The 22,267-nt window shown below is 45.4% G+C and overlaps 1 protein-coding gene across 5 annotated transcripts in view; it reads left to right on the plus strand.

The window, feature by feature from the left end:
* DCTN4-p62 (dynactin subunit 4) overlaps window positions 1-22,267 on the plus strand; it is a 522,593-nt gene that overhangs the window by 293,071 nt on the left and 207,255 nt on the right. For all 5 annotated transcript variants that reach the window (XM_055067008.1, XM_055067005.2, XM_055067006.2 and 2 more), the window contains one exon: window positions 19,745-19,854. In XM_055067008.1, coding sequence (XP_054922983.1) covers window positions 19,745-19,854 — 110 coding nt within the window. The remainder of the gene's footprint in view (window positions 1-19,744; window positions 19,855-22,267) is intronic.

Genomic DNA, 22,267 nt, shown 5'->3' on the forward strand with positions numbered 1-22,267 from the left:
TTGAAAACATGGCGGCGCCCCTCATTCTTTGCCTCGGGTTGCTGTCCCGGACCCGTCAACGACTGGACGTGCTAGACGCATTATCAGAGCTGACAAGTGAGGAGTTTTGGTGTCATTATCGTCTGTGAAAGGGAACCATCCAGTGGCTGTGCGACGAACTGGAGGAGATGAGCAGCCATCGCCCTTTGCCGGTGCGAGACGTACAGCCCAAAGAAAATGTCCCTGTGCGACGATATGAGACAATAAAGAACCAACTTTCAAAATTGTCACACAACTGTTGATGATGGGGCTATTTCCTTTGATTCGACTTAACAATTTTTAATGCATGGATTACCACCTGGCAACGAACAATTAAACAAATGGTAATATTAGATTGCCTAATGTACAATAAAAGAATATGTCAACACGCAACGATAATTGAAAACTTTCAGGACAATATCTAAATAATAGTTCATATTTATTTAGCAAGAAGAAACATTCTGCAATTCTTACCTCATCTTATGATGACGTACACTTCAGAGGCGGCACTCTCTTGTTTATTGGTCGCATCTTCCACCTCCGGCTTAGGAGTGGCCTATTTAGTGAAGTAAGCGGTGAAGTGAACCGGGGTGCTATTCTCGACACTCATGGCGGCTGCACGGCCGCCATTATCCGCCATGTTGACTCTCTGATTGGCTGTCGAGAGCTCACGTGCCTTGAAATTTGGGCTGGGAAACGGAACTCCTGGAAAATGCAATTTTGCGTTTTCATCGAGATCACGAAATGTGACGTGTGTTGTGTCGGCAGCGGCAGGCAAGCGGGGGGCCCCGACGGGCGAATGCGCGGCTAGCACCGGCGCAGTAAAGGAGACACGGAGCTAACTGCTCCCGATGAAAACCGGAACGAAGACTCGACCGACCCGCGGCCGTTTATTAGTTATAAAGGCTTTACACGCTAGATGACACCTCCCGATTGGTCCAAGCTTGTCACATGACAGAAGGGGGGTGCGCCATCTAGCTAAACAACTACAAAACATACATGTACGATGACACAGAGATCTGACAGGGGGCGACACTATACTACATCATCCCCCCCTGGAAACAAAGTAAGCATACAGTGAAACGCGCACACATGACCCGCACTTAAGTCCAAGGACAAATTCAGTTCGTTCCCCCCCACGTTCACACACGCGCACCAGTCGCACACAAAGCACGCACTTAAGTCCACAACAATTTCAGTCCGTCCCGGCCCAAGTTCACATACACGTGCACCAGTCTTGGGCACCAAAACACAGGCAGTCACTCAAATAAAGTCCAACAAGAAACACGGCACAAAACTCACTGCACCGCAACAAGGAACACATTTTACCTGTGTGAACGAAAAATGTGAACTGCCTCCTAAATGTCACAGCGAGGCCCCTAGCCGTGGCATTTCGAAGACGGCAAAACGCTCTACATTCAAGAAACATAATCGTCAAGCCACGGAGGCCGTTTTTTGACACGATGAGGACGCGTGCGTACCTCAGAAGAACTTTGGGGGTTGCGACGCGTTTCGGTCGACTTTAAAGACCCAGTCGTCCCACTACTATTTCCCTCCCCCTGGTTGGAAAATTGAATGTGGTTGTCGCTCAAAGCTGGAGAGGGTTGCCCAGGAAGCTCCTCTCTACGTCCCAACAAGTCCTGGGAGACTACCAATTCCCGGACGGAATCAGAGACGACTGCTGACTGTTTAGACTCGGAAGTGATACAGTCAGACGCACAACTTAACTGAAGCTTATGTCTATGAGAAGACGCTGTCACTACTGACAAGTCATCAGAATGACTATCCAAGTTTGAATATGAGTACAAAAAGTCTCTATCACGTGTACACAATGTACTACCTGCTGGATCCTTCACCACTACGGTTAACTTAGACACATGCCACGTTTGCCCATCACTGAGTAGAAAAGTAGATGGTCCTATCTGGGCCTTGACTTTACGAGGTTTACTGTACTTGAAAAATCCCTTCCTGTTAAATCTTAATCTGACGGTGTCTCCCACCTTGATACGAGTTGCCTGAGCACCTCTACGTTTGTCTACGTACTGTTTAGTCTGCCGCTGTTTCTGCAAGACCCTTTCTTGAACTTGAGACACAAGACTGTCCTGTTCCCGTAGATCTGCACAGAGCCGCATGGTTCCATCTTTCTTGCGCACCACCACGAGTGGAGACACCCACTCAGTAGCCTCGACGCGCTTGATGACGTCGCAGTCCTCGAGACGTCGCAATTCATGTGTGACCTGGTCACGGAGGGCCAGGGGTAGTCGGCGCAACTTTGAAGATACTGGTTTCGCATCTTGCTGCCGATGAATTCGGTGCACAAAATTGTTGACGAGACCCGACTCGTCACTGGAAAGGTGATCAAAACCCGGAGGCACACCTGTGGGGCTCTGTACTGAAGGAAGCGATGGTAGACATGTCAGCGACGTACCGTCGATCTGTATGCCCAAGTGTTGGATGGTGTCTAAACCCAGCAGTGATGTTCCTGTAGTCGTTACGTGGAACGTGACGGAGCATGACCTTTGGAAAAACTGGACAGTGGCTTGAAACAGGCCTTGAATGTCGATGCGTTGCTTGGAGAAATTCCTCAGGTCCACTGCTGCTTTTGACAGTCTGTGCTGTCGACCAAAGTTCTTTCCAAAATCCTCGGCCATCATCAATGAGACAGACGCTCCTGTGTCCACGAGCAGCCGCATGGCGACGTCGTTAACCACGACCGGGACTTGTAAATCCCTTTTAGCTTCCAAGGTGCTCACCGTCAAGACAGACGCGGACGGCTGTCCTGCGGAAGTTGACGAAGACCGCGTCTCTGCGGAAGAGACGCGCTGGACAGTACGGGTTTTTCGGCATACTGATGCAAAATGACCCAACGTGTGGCAGGCGTTGCACCGCCGGTTCCTTGCTGGACAATTCCTGTACGTTGCAATATGCTTCGTGCTGCCACACCGGTCGCATGAACTATGCTCGAAATTAGGGTCCTTCGCATCCTGTGCTTCATTGCGGGTCCCGGAGGAGCCTTGCGGAAAATGTCGATCATCTGGGCGGCCTCTTGGAAGACGTCGGCCATCTTGGCGGCTCCTCGGAAGAAGTCTGCCATCTTCATGGCCTCCCGCACTACGTCGGCCATCTTGGCAGCTCCCCGGAAGAAGTCGGCCATCGTCATGGCCTCCCGGACTACGTCGGCCATCTTGGCTCGTCGACGGAGCGCCAAGTTGAGCTGCCTCGATTCTTTGTATTTTCTCTGAGTCGAACGCGCGGTTCGCTCGATGCAGGGCTTCTAACGAGCGTCCAATTTCTTCTGCCTTGTCCAGGGTCAGGGTTTCGCCATGAGCCAGCAACTTTTCGCGAACGCTGACGTTCGCTACCCCATGTATGATTTGGTCTCGGACGCGCTCGTTGTAGGTTGTGCCGAAGTTGCACTGTACCGCCTTCTCCTTCAATGCGGTCACGAATTCCAGGAATCCTTCTCCCTCGAACTGCTTCCGACTGGTGAATTTGTGCCGTTCCGCCAGGACATTTGTTGACGCGGCGAACAGCCGGTCAAGCCGCTGCAAGAGTCTCGGAAACTCTGACGCTGGCGGGACCGCATCACTTGACGTTGACGCTGCGCCGGTCGACTGCCTTGCTGCTTCGCTTGAAGCTGACGCTGCGCTGGTTAACTGCCTTGCTGCTTCCTGCTCCTCGTCTGCAAAGTACTTCCGTTGTCCCTCACGCCCGAGAGCGCTGACGAGCGCGGACGCTCATCGCGCGTCTGTCCAGTCGCCACCGCCGGCCGCTTCGAGGTGGGCCTGAAAAATTTTTTTCCAGCGATACCAAGGGATTAACGGTGGGCCGGGCACTTCAAGAAAAACGGGAAGGTTCACCGTAAAAGCCATGCCGGGTAGCGTGCAGGAGACAGTGCAGGAGGCAAGCCGGAGCTCGCCGCAGGAATGGGCAAGGAAGAACAAAGGGGGCGAGAAGGCCTAGGCTCGGAAGCCTCGCGACGCCGAGTGCGTCGGCGGCGTTTGCCTGCCGTGCGGACACGGGAAGGGTCGCTTCACTTACGAAGCTCGTTGGTGTCCCGGGGCTTCGGTCGGAACCGCTGCGGGAATCCCATCCTCGTCGCCAAAAGATGTGTCAGCAGCGGCAGGCAAGCGGGGGGCCCCGACGGGCGAACGCGCGGCTAGCGCCGGCGCAGTAAAGGAGACACGGAGCTAACTGCTCCCGATGAAAACCGGAACGAAGACTCGACCGACCCGCGGCCGTTTATTACTTATAAAGGCTTTACACGCTAGATGACACCTCCCGATTGGTCCAAGCTTGTCACATGACAGAAGGGGGGTGCGCCATCTAGCTAAACAACTACAAAACATACATGTACGATGACACAGAGATCTAACAGGGGGCGACACTATACTACAACGTGGAGCTACAAATTTTATCGACTAATACATTTTTTTGGTCCTTGGCAGCTATATTGCAACGTTAGCGCTTCAAAAAGAAAGTCAGCGGTAGCCTACAGAAGCCAGTGCAATGCATCTGCAGTTTTGCGAATATGTGGTGGCAATCCAAGATATGCGCCATGCCAGCTTGCTGATTGGCTGAAGGAATGTGCTGTGGGGAGCGTCACAGGAAGAGCCGTTTCGTAAATGTCAAGTTGACGTTGCGTGACGTAGCACTCGGCCGCCATTGCAGAGATTTTCCACCATAATTTGTGGTGCAACGAGCCGCGCGAATTATGGTAATGAGCAGCCATATGCAATGGCAGGCGAGAGGAATGCATATCGCCACATTTTCCCCATCGTTTGGCACCATGAAAATCTTTTGTTCATAACGCGTGCTCATAGTATTTGCATCGCTCTCGGGTGGTGCTGGCATTTGTGTTTCTGGCCATCATTTTTTAATATAACCCGTCTATATGAAATAATATTTGTTGAACATAGCTGACTTTGCGCAACATTGTCCACTTTCCACTGCTGCGTTTGTATTGTAATCAAGATTGATGCCTTTTCGCACAATCAAAAGTTATGACAACGGCGTCTTTTTAATTTATAAAAAGGAATGCACGCAAGGCAGCGCCTTGAAGTTTCCTCCCGTGGTGCGAGTAACCAGCGAACTGAACAAGAGATGGCAGCGCTGGCGTTTGCGTCGCGCTAGTGGATATCTCTGGCGCGCGCAATCCTATCGGTGATATATGGCCATTTCTCAGCCAGCCAAGCTGGGCTGAGTCACTTGCGTTTCGCAAGATAGCAATAACACGGCCTAGAACGTGTGCTAATCACCATTGGTCGGTCGCGTACGTTGCCTCGAAGTAGAAAACAAGCGCGTTGGCACCAACGTACGATGACTCATTTCGTTTACCGGGTACATGCATCCTAGCTAATGAAGCAGACGACGCCTTGTACACAGCGGACGACGGAATCGAGAGGCGTTTTCGACGGAATAATCGTACGCTTTGAGCTAGCTGCTTCATTTTTACTGGGGAGGAAAACTGCTTTGCTTTATCAAGAACGTTAGGTTAGGTGCCTTCATTTCAGTTTCTTAGGCAAAACGTCAAGTTTACGTCACGTTACGAAAGCAAAACGGGGCTATCAGCGCCATTTTGAACACGTCGCGTCAACGTCACGCCTCGAAAAAAGTGGTGACTGGCGTCCTTGAAGTAAGCTGGGAATGTAATAGAGTGGAAACATTACATACATCACATATCAATAAAGAAGACGAACGCCTGCTTTAACGAAGCTTTCAAATAAAAAGAAAGGAAGAAAGCAGTAGTAGTGAAATTTGCTCTACAAGACTGTGCCTTTTTGACGAGATACCTTCAAATTTTCGACGTGTACGAGAACAGCATCCTCTCGGCAGACGAAAGCGCATGTGCGCACTTTTGTCCACGGCCTGCATGTCGCGCGGAACAAGACAGCGCTGGCCACGCGATGTGAGAGTGCACTGAGTTATCACTTTCCCTCCTCCCTACTATTTACCCTATGCTCCTGCTGGCCGATGTTCAGCTGTCAGCCATCCGGATTGTCAGGCCAGCAAAACATCCCTCAGCCTTTTCTTCTCACAACCACGAATAAAATCCACGCCTTGTCATCTGCACGTGGTAAGTGCGTCGGGATGGCCAGGCAGACGGTCGCAAAGACAGGGAAAGGAGAAAAAGAACCCAGGACACGGACACATTCGTCTTTCCGGGCATGCGTCATTGTCGCGGAGACACAGAGGTCGACAGAATACCCTGCTTTTCTTTTGTGTCATGTTCCTTCACACTACTGAGATTCCTAAATAGACACTAATCAAGTGGCGCTGCAAAGGGAACCTGCAGTAAGCTTTGTGGTGAGAAGGATTTTCTCATACTATTGTTCAGTTGTATTCCTATTGTCACATAGTTGTGACGGTGAAGAAAACAGTCGCAAAACTGTGAATGACGAAACGGACTTTATTGGGCAAACCTGTGCCCACAAGAGCAAGTTGCACTCGAAGCACAACGATAGCGGTGAACACAGTCGGCGATCGGCGAAATCTGATGAGCGGTGAAACGCGTCGGCTTTTATACATGAGTCATCGAAGGTTCCAGAGTAATCCCTGCTTCCCGCATGTCTTCCAGTAAGTACTAGACAATTCGCGTCGCTCATACAATCAGATTTCATAAGCATCGGTGACTGCAGACAACGAATTTCCGATACATTCAGGTGTGTCCTGCTCCGCGCGATAACCCTGTGCTGCATCGGCAAAGAGCATCCCTTCAGTCATGACTGAGTGGCGTCGCCTGGTGGGGGAATATGAACTACTCGCAAATGGCTGCTGTAGTACAACCACCTTAAGGTGGCTGTGGAATCTCTATAGATATTTTCTAGGGTATTTACGTAAACGGTCTGTACTCCTTGATTTCGCAATGCCTCTATGACTGCTGGTATCTCTGCTGAATCAAATGCTTTTTCGTAATCTATGAAAGCCATATAGAGAGGCTTATTGTACTCTGCAGATTTCTCGATAACCTGATTAATGACATGGATATGATCCATTGTAGAGTATCCCTTCCTGAAACCAGTTTGTTCCCTAGCTTGGTTGACTGAAGTCCAGTGTTGCCCTTATTCTATTGGAGATTGTTTTGGTAAATATTTTATATAATGCACGGAGTAAGCTGATGGGCCTATAATATTTCAGTTCTTTAATGTCTCCCTTTTTGTAGATTAGTATAATGTTTGCATTCTTCCAGTTTTCTGGGACCCTTGCAGTCGATAGACATTTCGTATAGAGATCCGCCAGTTTTCCTAGCATTATGCCTCCTTCATCTTTCATTAAATCCGCTGTTATTCCATCCTCTCCTGCCATTTTTCCCCATTTCATGCCTTGCAAGGCCCTTCTGACTTCATCTCTAGTTATAGTAGGAGTTTCTGTATACTGTTGATTATTTCGAATAGAGTACCCTGAGTACTCTCCAGAGTACTGCTCTGGACACATAGAAAGTGGGCGCGCATCTGATTTGGAGGTGTGTTAGAATTGGCCAAATGTACTGCCGAGAGAATCAATGGTGTGTTTTGGCATTATTTCTGCATCTTGTTTAATTTGACCTGCTGGGTAATTCGATTGATTTTGTCGGTCCTGTCAGGATTGAATTGACTAAGGCCAACTATAGTATGTGAGCTTAGGAGCCTGACTGACCCATAAGCCCTCGTGTAGCCCTTGTAGTGCCTCGTGCCATTAAAGGCCTTCACTATGCATTTAAAGACAAAAGATTGATTGTGTGATTCTTTATTGGTTTATCACAATACATGTTTAGGAGGCAAACGGAAAAGCCATTCAGGGATGGCTTGAGGGAGTCCTTCGCCCCCATACTGGCAAAGACAGCAGTAGAGGCGCAAGCATTTTGTTTACATTGTCGTGCACTTTGACGAAACCATCATAATAAACACAACATTGTCGTACACTTTGACGAAACCATAAGATTAACCGCAACACTAGTTACTGCCTTATGCAGAGCATCATGCATCAGTATAGATCACGTCATATAAGCATCATACACCAGCACAACACCTCATTACAACCTGTGCATTGTAATCCAGTCGAATCTCGTTATTCAAACACGCTTAATTCGAACTTCCAGTTTATTCGAACTGATGCTGTACACCCGTCAAAGTTATGTGTATTCAAATGGGCGAAAACGCCCAGTAATTTCAAATAAATGTACGACCATTTATGATGGTTCATTCAAACATATTGCACTCAGACAATGCTCTCTGCGGCGCACCAAATCACGTGGCGACGCCTCCGAGCAGCATTGCTCTGAGCCCACCATAGAGGAAAAGCTGAGGAGAGGCTTCTCAACACCACATGCGAGGTTGCATATAAAGTGCAAGGGCGACAACACCATTGCTGCCTACCCCACGCTGTATGTGCGAGTGAAAGCATGTGAGGGGAGCTGATGATCAGTCTCGCCTGCGCGAAAGAGATGGGACGAAGCGTGTCATCTTCCGTCGAGCGCAAGGCACCAAACGTTGCCAGGCAATGGCATGGAAGGGGGGGGGGTAGAGGGGGTTGGTGTTTTATCATCATCAGCAGCAGCCTGGCTACGCCCACTGCAGGGCAAAGGCCTCTCCCATATTTCTCCATTTACCCTGGTCATGTGCTAATTGTGGCCATGTTGTCCCTGCAAACTTCTTAATCTCATCCGCCCACCTAACTTTCTGCCACCCCCTGCTACGCTTCCCTTCCCTTGAAATACAGTCCGTAACCCTTAATGACCATCGGTTATCTTCCCTCCTCATTACATGTCCTGCCCATGCCTATTTCTTTTTCTTTATTTCAACTAAGATGTCATTAACTCGCATTTGTTGGCTCACTCAATCTGCTCTCTTGTTATCCACTTAAGTTTTTCTCTCTTTTTTCAATGTCATATACAGCATCCAAACATACATCGCCACAGGAGGGAGGCTAAAGGCTGTACATGCCTGACGAGGCCTATCCTCCGCGGGGTGACAAACAGTGCATTTGGGATGACAACCAGCTTTCCTCTAATGTAACATTCAAATCGCACAGAAGAGGAACATCCACAATTCTGTACAGTGTATAAATGTTTCGACATTGTAATTTTTGAAATTGCAGCTGTGAAAAGAAACAGGAAGGAGAGCACACAAAAATCAATAAATAAGTAAACCACCATTATCTAGCAACGTTGTAAATAATCTGCCTTGTTAAGACTACAGTAGGTCTAAGTTGTGTGTTATGACCTAAGTAACAGATCCATAACTCTTTTTTTGTAAAGTAGTATTTTACTTGGGAAAACGTGTATTAGTATTTCGATATCTTTGTTGTCATTCAAGAAAGGTATAATGGTATTTTCAAAAGTCTGAAGCCCATAGTTAAATCTAACCTCAGGAGTTTTGCAAGACATATCAGAGTTCATAAACAGCATCGGGCCGTGCAACTGAACAAAAGCTAAGGTTAGGTTCGCTGTGGATCAAGCAATGAGCCTCTATTGCCTGTCGAAGTGTTATTAACTTATATATGTTAAGGAGGCCCAGTGGTTGCCAGTATTCTCGTGTACTCGAAGTGTAGAGAACATTAAGGATTGCTCTAATTGCTTTATTTTTAAGGTAAATAAGGAGTTTAGGTTTGTAGACGTTCTACTCCATAAAAATAAGGAGTAATGGAGAAGTGACTGGATAAGGGTAAAATATGGTTGCTTTTTTAGCCAGGTTGGTAGAAGAAACCTTAATTTATGCAATAGTCCGACTGAGCGTGATATCTTGGAATGCAAGTAATTAATATGCTCAGTCCAGGTTAGCTGCTAAGACCACACCAAGAAAACGTGTACACCTCACACGTTCAATGTTTTCGCCTCTGAAACTGAGAATTTTATTTTTAGGTTTAAACACTATACATTTTTTTTTTCCACATTTAGCTGAAGCTCATCATTGGCATGTATCCTTAATGATAGTTCAGACAAACATTTGTTTGCATTTGCTATAGTGTTCAAGAAGTCATTACCGGAGAATAATATGTTAGTGTCATCTGCATACAGAACTATATCAGCTGAACTAGGTACATTGATAATATCATTAATCAGGGTGTCTACCAACCGGGAAAACCGCGAATTCTCAGGGATTTTAAATGGTCTTAAAATGCTCAGGGAAATCTCAAGGAATTCATACTTGTATCAGGGAAGATTAGCTGTAATTTTATTGAAAGGGAACAAAAGTCACGCTAATGCTGGTTCGAGTAACAGAGATGAATCGTAACCAATCATATTTGACATTGTGTCGTCAGCTGGAGGAGTTGCCAATGTACAGTTCTCGACCTATTTTCCGGACGCCTGACTTTTGGGACATTCCCGATAATTCGGACGGCTTCGTGGCACCACTACGTTAGATTCAATGTATAAGAACGTCTGAAATTTCAAATATCCGGACTTCTTGCTGTGACCGCAGGTCCGAAACGGCATTAATCAAAGCCACCACCGCCGTTATTTTGTTTATCTCGCGGCCTCGAAACGGCGCTCTAGCACGCAGATCCGCTAGCAGCCATAGCCACCACTGCGGCAATGCTAGGCCTAGCTGCTTAAGCTTCTTGTCGTTCGATGCCGTGTTTTTTATTGAAAGAATTCGCCGGTGTCAGCAATGGCACCGACTCTGCCTTTGTAATCCTTGCGATTGGCTTCGAGGCTCGGATAGCACGGTGCTTTGCTTAAGAGGAATCTTTAGCTCGGGCCCAACTCCGGCGCGGCCTATTCAAATACATGTAAAATGCAAAAACACTTTTCTGAGATAACCCCTGGACCAATATTATTGGAATTTGTTGCAGTTGAGAGAGAAAATTAAATTCTAGTGACTGTTGGAAGCTGAATTCCAATTTTATTGGAATTTGTTGCAGTTGACAGAGAAAATGAAATTCTAGTGACTGTTGGACGCTGAATTTTGATTTAGGGGCTTGAATTTTGTTAAAAGAACTTTCAAAAATGCGAAAGTTTAAGAAAAAACAGAAGCACAAAGTTTACAAGCTAATAGCTTTGCATCAAGAAGAGATATCGTGATTCTGTAACCGGCATCCATCAGATCACTCAAAGCGGACAAATTCGATATGTCAATTTATATCTTACGGGAATTCGTTACGTTGTGTACAAGGGTTCTGCAAAAGCTGTATTCCCATATTACTATTTTTTGGGATCCATCTTTAACACTAATTTTGACCGCTTTAGATGTACTATTATATGCAATTCACAGAATTGTGATAACGTTTTTCATTGCTGAGTTAGAGTTGTAAACATGATAGTTTCATTTTCTAAAAATGTGAGTTTTTTGCAAATTATTTGTTAAAAATTGACGATTAAAACAAAAATTCAAAACAAGCACTCACTAGATTTTAAGTTTTTCTTTCAAATACAATTTCATCAGATTTGGTGCAGTGGTTGCCGAGAAAAACAAATTCTCCTTTTACATGTATTTAGATAGGAGCACCTGAGCTAAAGCTTCCTCTTAATGCGTTTCCGAAAGTTAGCTTCATCTCAATATGCAAAGTATTGCGCTGAAGCTTAGCAAGTGCAGGAAGGGAGAATTGTCACGGGACTCAGTATGTATTCCTTAAATATAAACGCGTGCACTCTCAGTCTCCTGTTACAGCACAAGCACCTATATGCCTAATAAGTGTAGTTTGAGACCTTCATAGGTTTTCTGGATGTGCTGATGGCAATTTCAGTCCTTAATAGCAGTAAAAGACATACATTAATTTTTTTGGACTGCCAGATTTTTGGACATTTTCGTGGCCCTTAGGGAGTCGGAAAAATCGGACACTGACTGTACAGCTGACCAAGAGGATGCTTCAAATGGTCCTTGGGGCGAACATGCAGTGGAAGGAGGACGAGAACAGAAAGTTACAGAAAGGACCGACGCATTGAGGAATGAACGGAAAAGGAAGTGTGTCGCCGCTTCTTTGCAGGAGCTCAAAGTACAAAGTGTTGGCTGACGCCGAGAGGCAGGTGTCTCTCATCCAAACCAAAGTAAATTTCTTGAAGTGGTACAACGCGGGCTGAAAGTATGTCAAGACTGTTGAGGTTGACCTTCCAGCTGCTGAGAGAGAATCTCACTCGTGACGAGATTCGGGCGTCATGCCAATGAGCTTGCTTTAAGTTGATAGAAATAGCTCATATTCGAAAATATTCGTATCAGTAGGCATCTATTTTTATTCATATTTGAAAATGTTCGACTCGATTTGCAATGCACCTTACCACTATTTTTTCGAAGATATTCGCGGTGCATTTTAATAACCCCTCCCTTCTGTATTGTTCTTGAATAAAATAAACACGACTCCTTACTATTGAAACTGGATGATGCCTTTTTTATTTTTTAACGTGCTTGCTAGAGAGACGGCATCGGGCGACAGGGTGTCAGCCCGTCTTGACATTAAACAAAGTTCCGTGTCTCTTAGGGAATTTAGCAAAGACACTCAGGGAAAGCCTGGAAAACTCAGGGAAATTGAAAATTTCAACTTGGTAGACACCCTGATTAATGTAAAGTAGGAAAAGTAAGGGCCCTAAAATGGAGGAGCCCTGTGGAACACCTGGACATATTGTGCCAAAAGCAGATGGAACACTATTTACAACTGCGCACTGTATTCTTGACGATAAATAGCTATTAGTAAGTTCCAGAGCAATACCTCTTATTCCATAAAACGGTAATTTACGTAATAATATTTTATGTTTAATAGAATCAAACGCTTTTTTGAAGTCTAGGAATAACCTAAGTGTAATAAACAGTTATTTTATTTATTTGTTTCCACATGCAAGGAGGTACATTGTTGTGGCGGAAAAACAAGAGGAAAAAAGCTGCAGAATAAGCAGCTTGACTGGCCCCAGGTTCCGTTTACAATGGCAGCAGCAGGGCAGGGGGAAACGTGTTAAGGGAAAAAAAGAGGAGAAAAAAAGAAGGAAGAGCAAAAACACCAAGGGCAAAAATCACAAAGTACAACCGTACACAGTCAAGATCGCAGAAACATTTCACGCAGATTTTTTGTGGTACAAGTGAGCACATCGATATTGCATCCGGCGAGATCATTGAGTAAACTGGGCAGCCAGTGGCATAACATTTGCTGGCCATAATTAGTCCGAAGTTGAGGAACACACCAAGTCTCAGGAGCTCGAGTTGTGTAAGTTGTGGGGTTTCTCGTTTTTTGAGATTAGCGAGAGAGCTGAGGGCGCCAATATTTTTCTCGTATCTTCTGTAGGTTGACAACAAGCGCAGGTTTATTAGGGCAGGCAATTTAAGGGTTCTAAGCGCGCTGAAAAGAGGAGCGGAATGACTATTACGAGGCTTATTACAAATGACACGAAGAAATTTCTTCTGGATTACAAACAGCTTGTGAATATTTGTGGCTGAAGTTGTCCCCCATACGAGGCAGCAGTAATTTAGGTGACTGAAAAAAAGTCAGTTTTAAATCAGCAATTTCACGGATTGCGGCAGGTATCTAAAGGAATAGACAACACCCAACACCTGTGACAGTTTCATTATTACTAATAATTTTGTCTTTTATTTTGATATGTGCCATTTCAGTGCATTTTCTGGAAACCATACTGATCGGTTATTATTGCTGATGTTTTAGTGAGGTAAGATGTAAGATGTTAATTGGCTCTTAATGACATTTTCTGCAATTTTGGAAAAACAGATACAACTGAAATTGGGCGGTAATTATTATGATCATAATAACTCCCACCTTTGTGAATGACACACACCCTTGCCGTCTTTAACTGCTGCGGAAATATCCATTTTTCTAACATTAGGTTACATATGTACACCAGGACGGGTGCAACTATATTAGTTATAGTTTTCACTGCTTCCACTTTAATATCATCAGTTCCAGTAGAAGAATTATTCTTTAGTTGTGACACATACTTCTGTATCTCATATGGCGTCACCGGCTCTAGATAGAGTGAACTTGCTGAACAATTAAGCAGATAGTGAGTAGAGTCGATCAATGAGTTAGCGGTAAGAGGGAAAATAGAGGAATTCCAGATCAAGCTACAGAACAGGCATTCGGCTTTGACTCAGGAAGAGGACCTTAGTGCTGAAGCAATGAACAACAATCTTGTGGGCATCATTAAGGAGTGTGCAATAGAAGTCGGTGGTAACTCCGTTAGACAGGATACCAGTAAGCTATCGCAGGAGACGAAAGATCTGATCAAGAAACGCCAATGTATGAAAGCCTCTAACCCTACAGCTAGAATAGAACTGGCAGAACTTTCGAAGTTAATCAACAAGTGTAAGACAGCTGACATAAGGAAGTATAATATGGATAGAATTGAGCATGCTCTCAGGAACGGAGGAAGCCTAAAAGCAGTGAAGAAGCTAGGAATTGGCAAGAATCAGATGTATGCATTAAGAGACAAAGCCGGCAATATCATTACTAATATGGGTCAATCAATCAATCAATCAATCAATCAATCAAATCTTTATTTCCAACGACAGTTGGGGGTCCCTTAGGTGAAAAGCGGAAGTAACACGACTTGAAAATACCTAAAGGCCCACGTACATGACAGCGGTATTACGATTCATACGTTCAAAAACAAATTTACAGTAATCGTGTAAAAAATGCAGTTTAAAAAAAATTAAGAAGAGGTTGTGCAAGTACAACAACGGAACAATAGAACAAATAATGTCAATATATAAGTACACTCCAGAACAGTTGTGCATTATAGTTGAAATATTCAATGTTCACGTGAACACACATCATAACATGACGAAAATAAACGTGTTACAAGGAATAATGAAACATACTTGATCATGTTCGGGCGGTACAAAAGAGACTAGACAAGAGTTAGAAAAAATTCACGCATTTCTTTTTTTGTAAACGTAGAAAAGTTGGCGTCTTTCTCTTCATATTTATTAAGTAGGGACGGCAGTGTGAATCTAAGAGACTGCAAAAAATAGGTCGTGCGGGAACGAGGAACAAGCCACTTGTCGGTGCTGCGGGTGCGTGAATCAGTGTAATGCATGCTTATATTAGATAAATCTTTAATAAAAACTTTGAATTGTTCGTTTGAAAAGAAATAAGCATACATTAAACGAAAATCGAACATGCGTTTCACACTGAATATTTTATAGCGGGTAAACAATGTAACTGTAGAACTATTGCGCGGGACGTTTGCAATACACCGAAGTGCTCTTTTCTGCAATAGGTGAATTGTATTTATGTTACTAAGGGTTGTGGTGCCCCAGACTAACAGGCAGTAATTTATATGGGAAGAAAACAGAGCATGATAAATCTGAAGTTTAGCATTTTCTGGAAGAAAGTGCCTACATCGTGACAGAACACCAGCAGCACGTGATAACGATTTAGTCAGTGATTCAATATGACACGTCCATGTCATATGAGCAGAAAAAAATGAGATAGTTCAAGTGGCTGAGGAGTTCTATAGAGATTTATACAGTACCAGTGGCACCCATGACGATAATGGAAGCGAGAATAGTCTAGAGGAATTCGAAATCCCTCAGGTAACACCGGAAGAAGTAAAGAAAGCCTTGGGAGCTATGCAAAGGGGGAAGGCAGCTGGGGAGGATCAGGTAACAGCAGATGTGTTGAAGGATGGTGGGCAGATTGTTCTAGAGAAACTGGCCACCCTGTATACGCAATGCCTCATGCGGTGGCATGGCTGTATCTTGAAAGCGATCTGCATTGGGGGCAGAGTCTAAGTGTGTTGGAGGCTCGTATCTTTGTGCATGCTGTGTGTTCTCGATGCTCACTTTTCGTTGAAGCAATAGACAGCATGAATGCACTTCGCTCGCTGCTGCTGCTGCGTTTCCTCACTCTGGCTGCAACTGCGCATGTGGCAGGTGTGTGCGGTCGCACGGCTGTATCTTGAATGCGAACTGCATTGGGGGCAGAGTCTTGGTGTGTTGGCAGCTCGTGTCTTCGTGCGTGCTTTGTGGTCAAGGTGCTCACTTTTCCTTCAAGCGATAGACAGCACAAATGTCACTTCACATGTTGCTGCTGCCACGTTTCCTCACTCCAGTGTTTTGATGAGTTTCTGTGGTCGAGTGAGATGTTTTCATGTTTGCTTGTGTGCGCATGACACCATGCTTCTTAATTTATTTAGTATGGCTATGTTTACAAGTTTATACGGCCAATAAAAACTACTATCCTTGCTTTGTATAGCTGTCCACTAACTTGCTGTCGCAATCGATGCTTCTACTGTCTAGTGAAACTGCGACTTTTTTTTTTACAATGATGAGTCTAAACTGAGACGTCCCGTTAAAATGGTTGTCGGAGACAGCATGCTATATCTGATTCTATAGAACAAGACGGACCCTGAATACATGGGCGACACCCAGTACAGACGACACCCAGTACCTCATTCTCTTTATCTTTTGCACATGGCTACACAGCAACAGAAGGGAGCACACCAACATGATTATGATCAGTCGCAACGACTTTGTCAACTTCATAAGACATGACGCGTTAAGAACGCAGGACGAAGAACGTAAACTCTGCGCCGATCTGTCAGCAGATGAAGGAAAAAGCACACGAGCATGCAGAGGGAAGCAGTGTGGCCTCTGCAACTTCGTAGGGCTTAGGTGGCAGAAGTAATTAGCAACCTGGCGAAAAAGTAACAGAAGTAACCTGGCGAAAAAGCAAATCCACTTCCCTCGCGCCCTTCCTCGCAACTGGGCTCCCCTCGCTTTGCCTCTCAACTCCCTCGTAACTCGCTCACCTTCGATGGTCTACACGCGCGCCTGCCTCTTTGCCGGCCCGGTGCCAGCTTAGCCCGCTCCTGGAAGTTTCTTTTTCATCTGTTATCAGGAAGCGAGCACTGGCCGGCGCGGGCACTTTTCTGGACCTTTCTCGCAGTGTGTTTACGCGCCGCGATATTTCGCGGATCACACCGTTCGTGCAACATGCTATGGTGAATGAGTATAGGGAAACTTCGTTAAACCGTAGTTGGCCGGAGCTCGGAAAAGCTATCTACTAAATGGCAGTACTGTTTAACTGAAATAGCACGAGATCGTCCACTTACCTATCAAAAACAACACGAAACTCACAGAGAGTGTGAGGAAAGGGTAAAAAAACGTGCAGTATTTATCCACTTCGCGCGACAAAAGTGTTAATTTTGTTTGATGCCGCGGTGATGTTGGTTAATTAATCTTTACTTATTATCTAATTAAGCAAAATCCAATATATATTGTGACACATTACATACAAAAGTGAGCAACATGCATTTGGTCGCCTAGTCTTAGAGTGCATCGTAATATTTTTGAACTTTGGCTAAACTTAGCTGAAACACCCTGTAGACCAACAATTTTTCTGACTTTGGAATTAAAGGGACCCTGAAATGTTTCTGACGATTTTCTACAGACGTACCGAGTCGTTAGAGTAGGTCCTTCTGATCATTAATTGACATATCTAAGTGCTCCGCGTAAAGCGTGTAATTTATTATAAGGTTTTAAATATGCACATCGCTGCCAATCGCAGCGCACTGCTCGGCGGAATTTTAAGCCGCCCCTACCCATATGACCGAAATCACCCACATGACATCAGTGGGGCGAGCAATCCGATTGGCTGATCAGGGCGCGTGATCGATAATTTTTCCAACTTTATGGTAAACAAATGATCTTCGTAATAGTTGGAATGTTAGGTAATTTGTTTTTATAAAAAGAAAGTAACATAAAGAGAATGCACAAGAACAATTTTTCAGTACACCCAAGCACTTCCGGCAAACAGCAATGGTCGTCTGCTTGTATACAACGTACCCCATTTTCACGAGAGCTCCGCGGTCAGAGTCAGTCTCAGTCTTTTCGCGAGCACTATGATTCGACTTTGTTGCCTTGTGGACTGCAAACGCAGCAACTGGCAATATGTCAAGCTGCGACATCGTGTCCCTCTGCAAGGCAGCGTACGAGCGAACTGGCTGCTGCGCATCGGACTGCCGCTATCCGATCGGCGCCAGGATTTGCGCGTTTGTGGCCGTCACTTTACACCGGAAGATTACTAACGCAATAGCGTTTCGCGAGTCCGGTATTAGGGCAAACGCAAGCGCAAGGGGACAGGGTCTGGCCGCTTGACTGTGTTGTAACGGAACGAGCCATGAGATGAGCAGAAGGGCAAATGTGAATGGTCTGCACGGTGCAGCCACCTGGTGGCACAGAGCTCAACCGTACACTGTAGCAGCAACGAAGTGTATTGTTTTTTGCTGCTGGTGTCTATTTTTCGCAGGAGTGTAACCATCGACACGTTGTTTTTATAAATGTTTAAAATGTTTTACACTTGGTTAGAGCAATATTAGCGCTTTGTTTGGCTGGTTAAGAGCTGCGCCAACAAGTGTCTGGACCGTGCAGACCGATCAGGCCGCTCACGTACGTCTACGCTACAGTTCCTTCATCAGCTTGAGTTTATGCCTGCAGTCATTTGCTGAAATGATCAGCTTGCCTGTGGTTACCGGAATACCAGACACGTTCGGCGCTACGACAGATTGCTCGCAACGCACGCTGCTTCGATAGCTCCGCTTGGGGTTGACGGCCAAGCGGCTAGCGAAGAGGTCTCGCGCGGGCGGGGGCGGGCTCCAAAAGAACCGGAAGTGGACGATGTGACGTTGCATCGTGACGCCGAACCATTGAAGGCGAAGCTTAGTCCCGCTCGCTCGGCAAACGAGTTGAGGAGGAAAAGCATGGCTAGGGAGGAGGGTAACTTCTAATCGCTTGTAGCTCCATTAATACGTAACGCTTCACTTAAATTGTGGTGCGAATGTCCTACTTAAGCTGTACCCTACGCGTCTACAAAATTTGTCCGAACCGTTTCAGGGGCCCTTTAAGTAGTTGTTTTGATTCACAGTTCCTGTTATCGCGCCTAACTTTTGTAATATTGCATCGACATGCTCATCCCACTGCAGTGATTCTGAAACATACACCAAGTACCCTAATACAGCTAACTAGCTCTATCTCTGAGTATAGAAACATTCCTACCTATAAAATGAAAGATCACAGCCTTTGTTCTTTTTTTATTTTTAATTGCTTATTAGTTGTCCATGTGCTTGATTCCTCTAATATGCCATTGGCTTTATAAAAGAGGTTGGCATCTGTCGAAGACAACACAAAGGTAGGGGGATCTGAGAGCCTCTATATTTTGTTTTATGTCAGAGCTACATGAAGTAACAGGGGAAAGCCAGAGAAAGTAAGTTAATTTTTACATGTAATTGAAATGTAGAAATAATAAATGTGTGTCACTGGCCAGCATGTTGTACGCAAACAGCCCAGAAAGTGTGTGGGAGGATGGCTGCTGCCTCGAGTGATGGCTGAATTGGTGAAGCAATGCAGACGTAGATGCGAGTTCAATTGTAGCACTTGCAGCAAGTATCATTTTACCTTATTATTTCAATTGAACTTAATAAGTTCCGTTGTGCTATCTCTGGCTTCATTGTCTGTTTCGCATGGTCATGAGGCAGCAATCCATTTAAAAAAGTAACTGAAAGAGCAGAATTTGCTTGCCATAGCTTGTTTGACAGCGGTTCATGTGCCAATTTCTTGGGTTTATAGGTGTTTTATTTGTGTCATTGCTTTCTAGACTAGGATGCTTTGTCATAGTGCTCTCCTTATTACATATGCAGAGATTGTAGTAATGGAAAAATCCTGATATGATACACACGGTCACAGTGGTCACACAATGTGACTCTGCTCGGCTTTCACTTGCACCCACCTGACCCATGTGAAACCAGCAGAGGCACGAGAACATAATTACTTGTAGTGCCAGTATTTGTAAAGTGTGGCTCTTGTCCCAGTGTGCAGCATTGGCCAGCGACTGTCCCAGCCGGACCTGCAGTCTGAGTACACGGCCTTCCTGCAGCCCAAGCGCAAGCCCCTGCTCATCAAGCGCTCGCAAAGGTGCCGGGTGCGTGTCCTGTTGGTTGTGCAAGGGTCCAGCTAGCTGTGACTGTTAACATACTAAAACAAACTCAGAAAGGATGACAAGTTCCGACCAAAGGAATGAAAAGGGAGGCTGAAGCACCATTTGAAGGAAATCAGTTTACAGCACATTATTCTGACCACCACAAGTCATACTTATCACACTGTATAAATTGTCAAATCTGCCAGGAAACATATTATCTAGTGAAAAAAAGACCGCTGCCACTGCAGGCCATCTTATTTGCACTGTCATTGCATGCAATTGGTTCGCTGCTTCGTGATGTCATTACCCGTTGATGCACGGAGCATTAAATGGGCCACACCATTTTGAGCAGGAACAACAGCTCGGCCTCAACCGCTCAAGGGACAAACGTGCACCGATAACACCAACTACTTGCACTGCTAGCCTCTCGTGCTGTTGAAATGCACAATTTGAGCACAGTTTATATTGTTTTTATTTTTTACTGCTGTTCTCGTGTGTTCATTCATATGGCAGTGGTAAGGGTACAAGCCTTGTCACTAACATATACAGTGAACTCTCACTTGAGTGAGCTTAAGGGACCCAAGGAAATAGTTCACTTAACTGAAAGTTCAGTAAACTGAATATTCACTAGAATAGGGAACAGCATAAGGCACAGCAGACGAGTCAAACGTGCGAAATGCAATTTATTGAGTTATGTACATCACCATATACGAAATGCATAGCAGTTACATTGCTGCCTATTTCATATGGAAAAAAAAATATCCGCAATTTTCATTTGCACTCGTGCTCTTCGAGCAAAAGAAGTAACACAGCTGTTCAGAGAGTATGTTTTTGTGCCCTTCCTCTGGCACACATTGTTGCTGAGAGACGAAGTCCCACAACTTTCCAAGGCATCCTACATCCTCGGCTAGAATTACAGTATGTGAATCTGCTTCTGCTATCGCATCTTCCTCGTTGCACTCTTCTTCAGGATGAACATTGGAAAAAATTTCCAGATCTATTAGTTCAGCACAGGTAATGAGCTCACTGTCCCTACACATAGTCTTCAAATAAAGTGTTGCTGTCAATATCCAGCTAGTGACAAACCTCTCTCCACATCGCAGGGTCGATCACCTCGTCACGCTGTTCCTCCTGCTCGCTTTCACTGCACAGGGGGGAAATGCCTGATTGATGCCAGCAGTTTCTAATTGTAGCCGGTGTTACTATCCACCAAGAGCCTCAGGTTAATTCAACTGAAATACAGTTGAACCTCTATGTAACGAACCTCTATGTAACGAATTCCTGGATTTTACAAAATTTTTCAGTTACCTAACACATCCCCCATTGAAGCCCATGTATAGACGACCTCCATGTAACGAACGCATTGCGGCGGTTGACCTTGATGTAACGAATTCGCGGCGCAGATCATCGAGCTGTGTCGTGTAATGTTTTGCCCAAAATTCGACCGCGCAGTGCGCAACTTTAATGAAAATTGTTTAAGTAAGTTTTTATATCAAAAGGTAAAGTAGACCGCGAGCAGAACGCTTGCAATCGCAGCAAACAAGCGAACCTCGGTGATGATGAGGATGATGTTGAGCGCTGCTCCGTCCGTGGCAAGCGTAGCAACTTTTAAGCTTTCATTTTGTAGCTTCACACCAGGTGGCACTACTATGACAAATTCTTTGTGGTATCTTGCGGCGCATTTATGATAAGCCTTCTTAGTCAGCGTGTTGACGTGCTTGTGCAGGTGTGTGTTTACGGTGTCGCTTCGTTGTTATGAGTTCCGCTGTGAGGAAACTCAAAGTTTTGTCGCTTGAAGATAAGCTCTCGATTTTGAATGCGGCTACCGCCGGCGAAAAAAAGAAGGATGTCGCTGCCCGCTTCAATATTGTTACGGTTAATGTTAAACTGGCTTTATTCAAGGCTCTGGGAGGCTAGACGTGGGCTCACCAAGAGATGGAAAAGACAAAAGCTAAATAAGAAGCTAAAGAAGAAGATAGCGGACATCACTAGGCAGACGGAGGAGTACGCGACGCAGCTGGCCAGACAGGGGTGGCAACAGTTTAGCAACTCGCTGAACAGGACCCTAAGTACGGCCAAAACGTAGCGCATCCTCAAGGCCCTAATGGACCCTAGCAAGAACAAGTCCGAAAGCGGCAAATCGATCCAAAGACTGGTCCACCAGTACCAAGGTTCCGAAGAGCAGCTCCTGAAAGAAGTCTGAGAAAAATGCTACGGGAAAGACCAAATCGAAGGTTACAAAAGAAATTATCTCGGTGAGGAAAACCCGAACATGGACTGACCCATGACGAGAGAGGAGGTCACCGAAGCCGTGAGAGCGGCCACCAAGAATACAGTGGCGGGAGCGGACAAGATTCGAAACTCGCTCATAAGAAACCTAAGTGACGAAGCAATCGATCAGCTGACGTCGTACCTC

The sequence above is a fragment of the Dermacentor andersoni genome, chromosome 6 (assembly GCF_023375885.2).
Source record: "Dermacentor andersoni chromosome 6, qqDerAnde1_hic_scaffold, whole genome shotgun sequence".
Lineage (NCBI taxonomy): Eukaryota > Metazoa > Arthropoda > Arachnida > Ixodida > Ixodidae > Dermacentor > Dermacentor andersoni.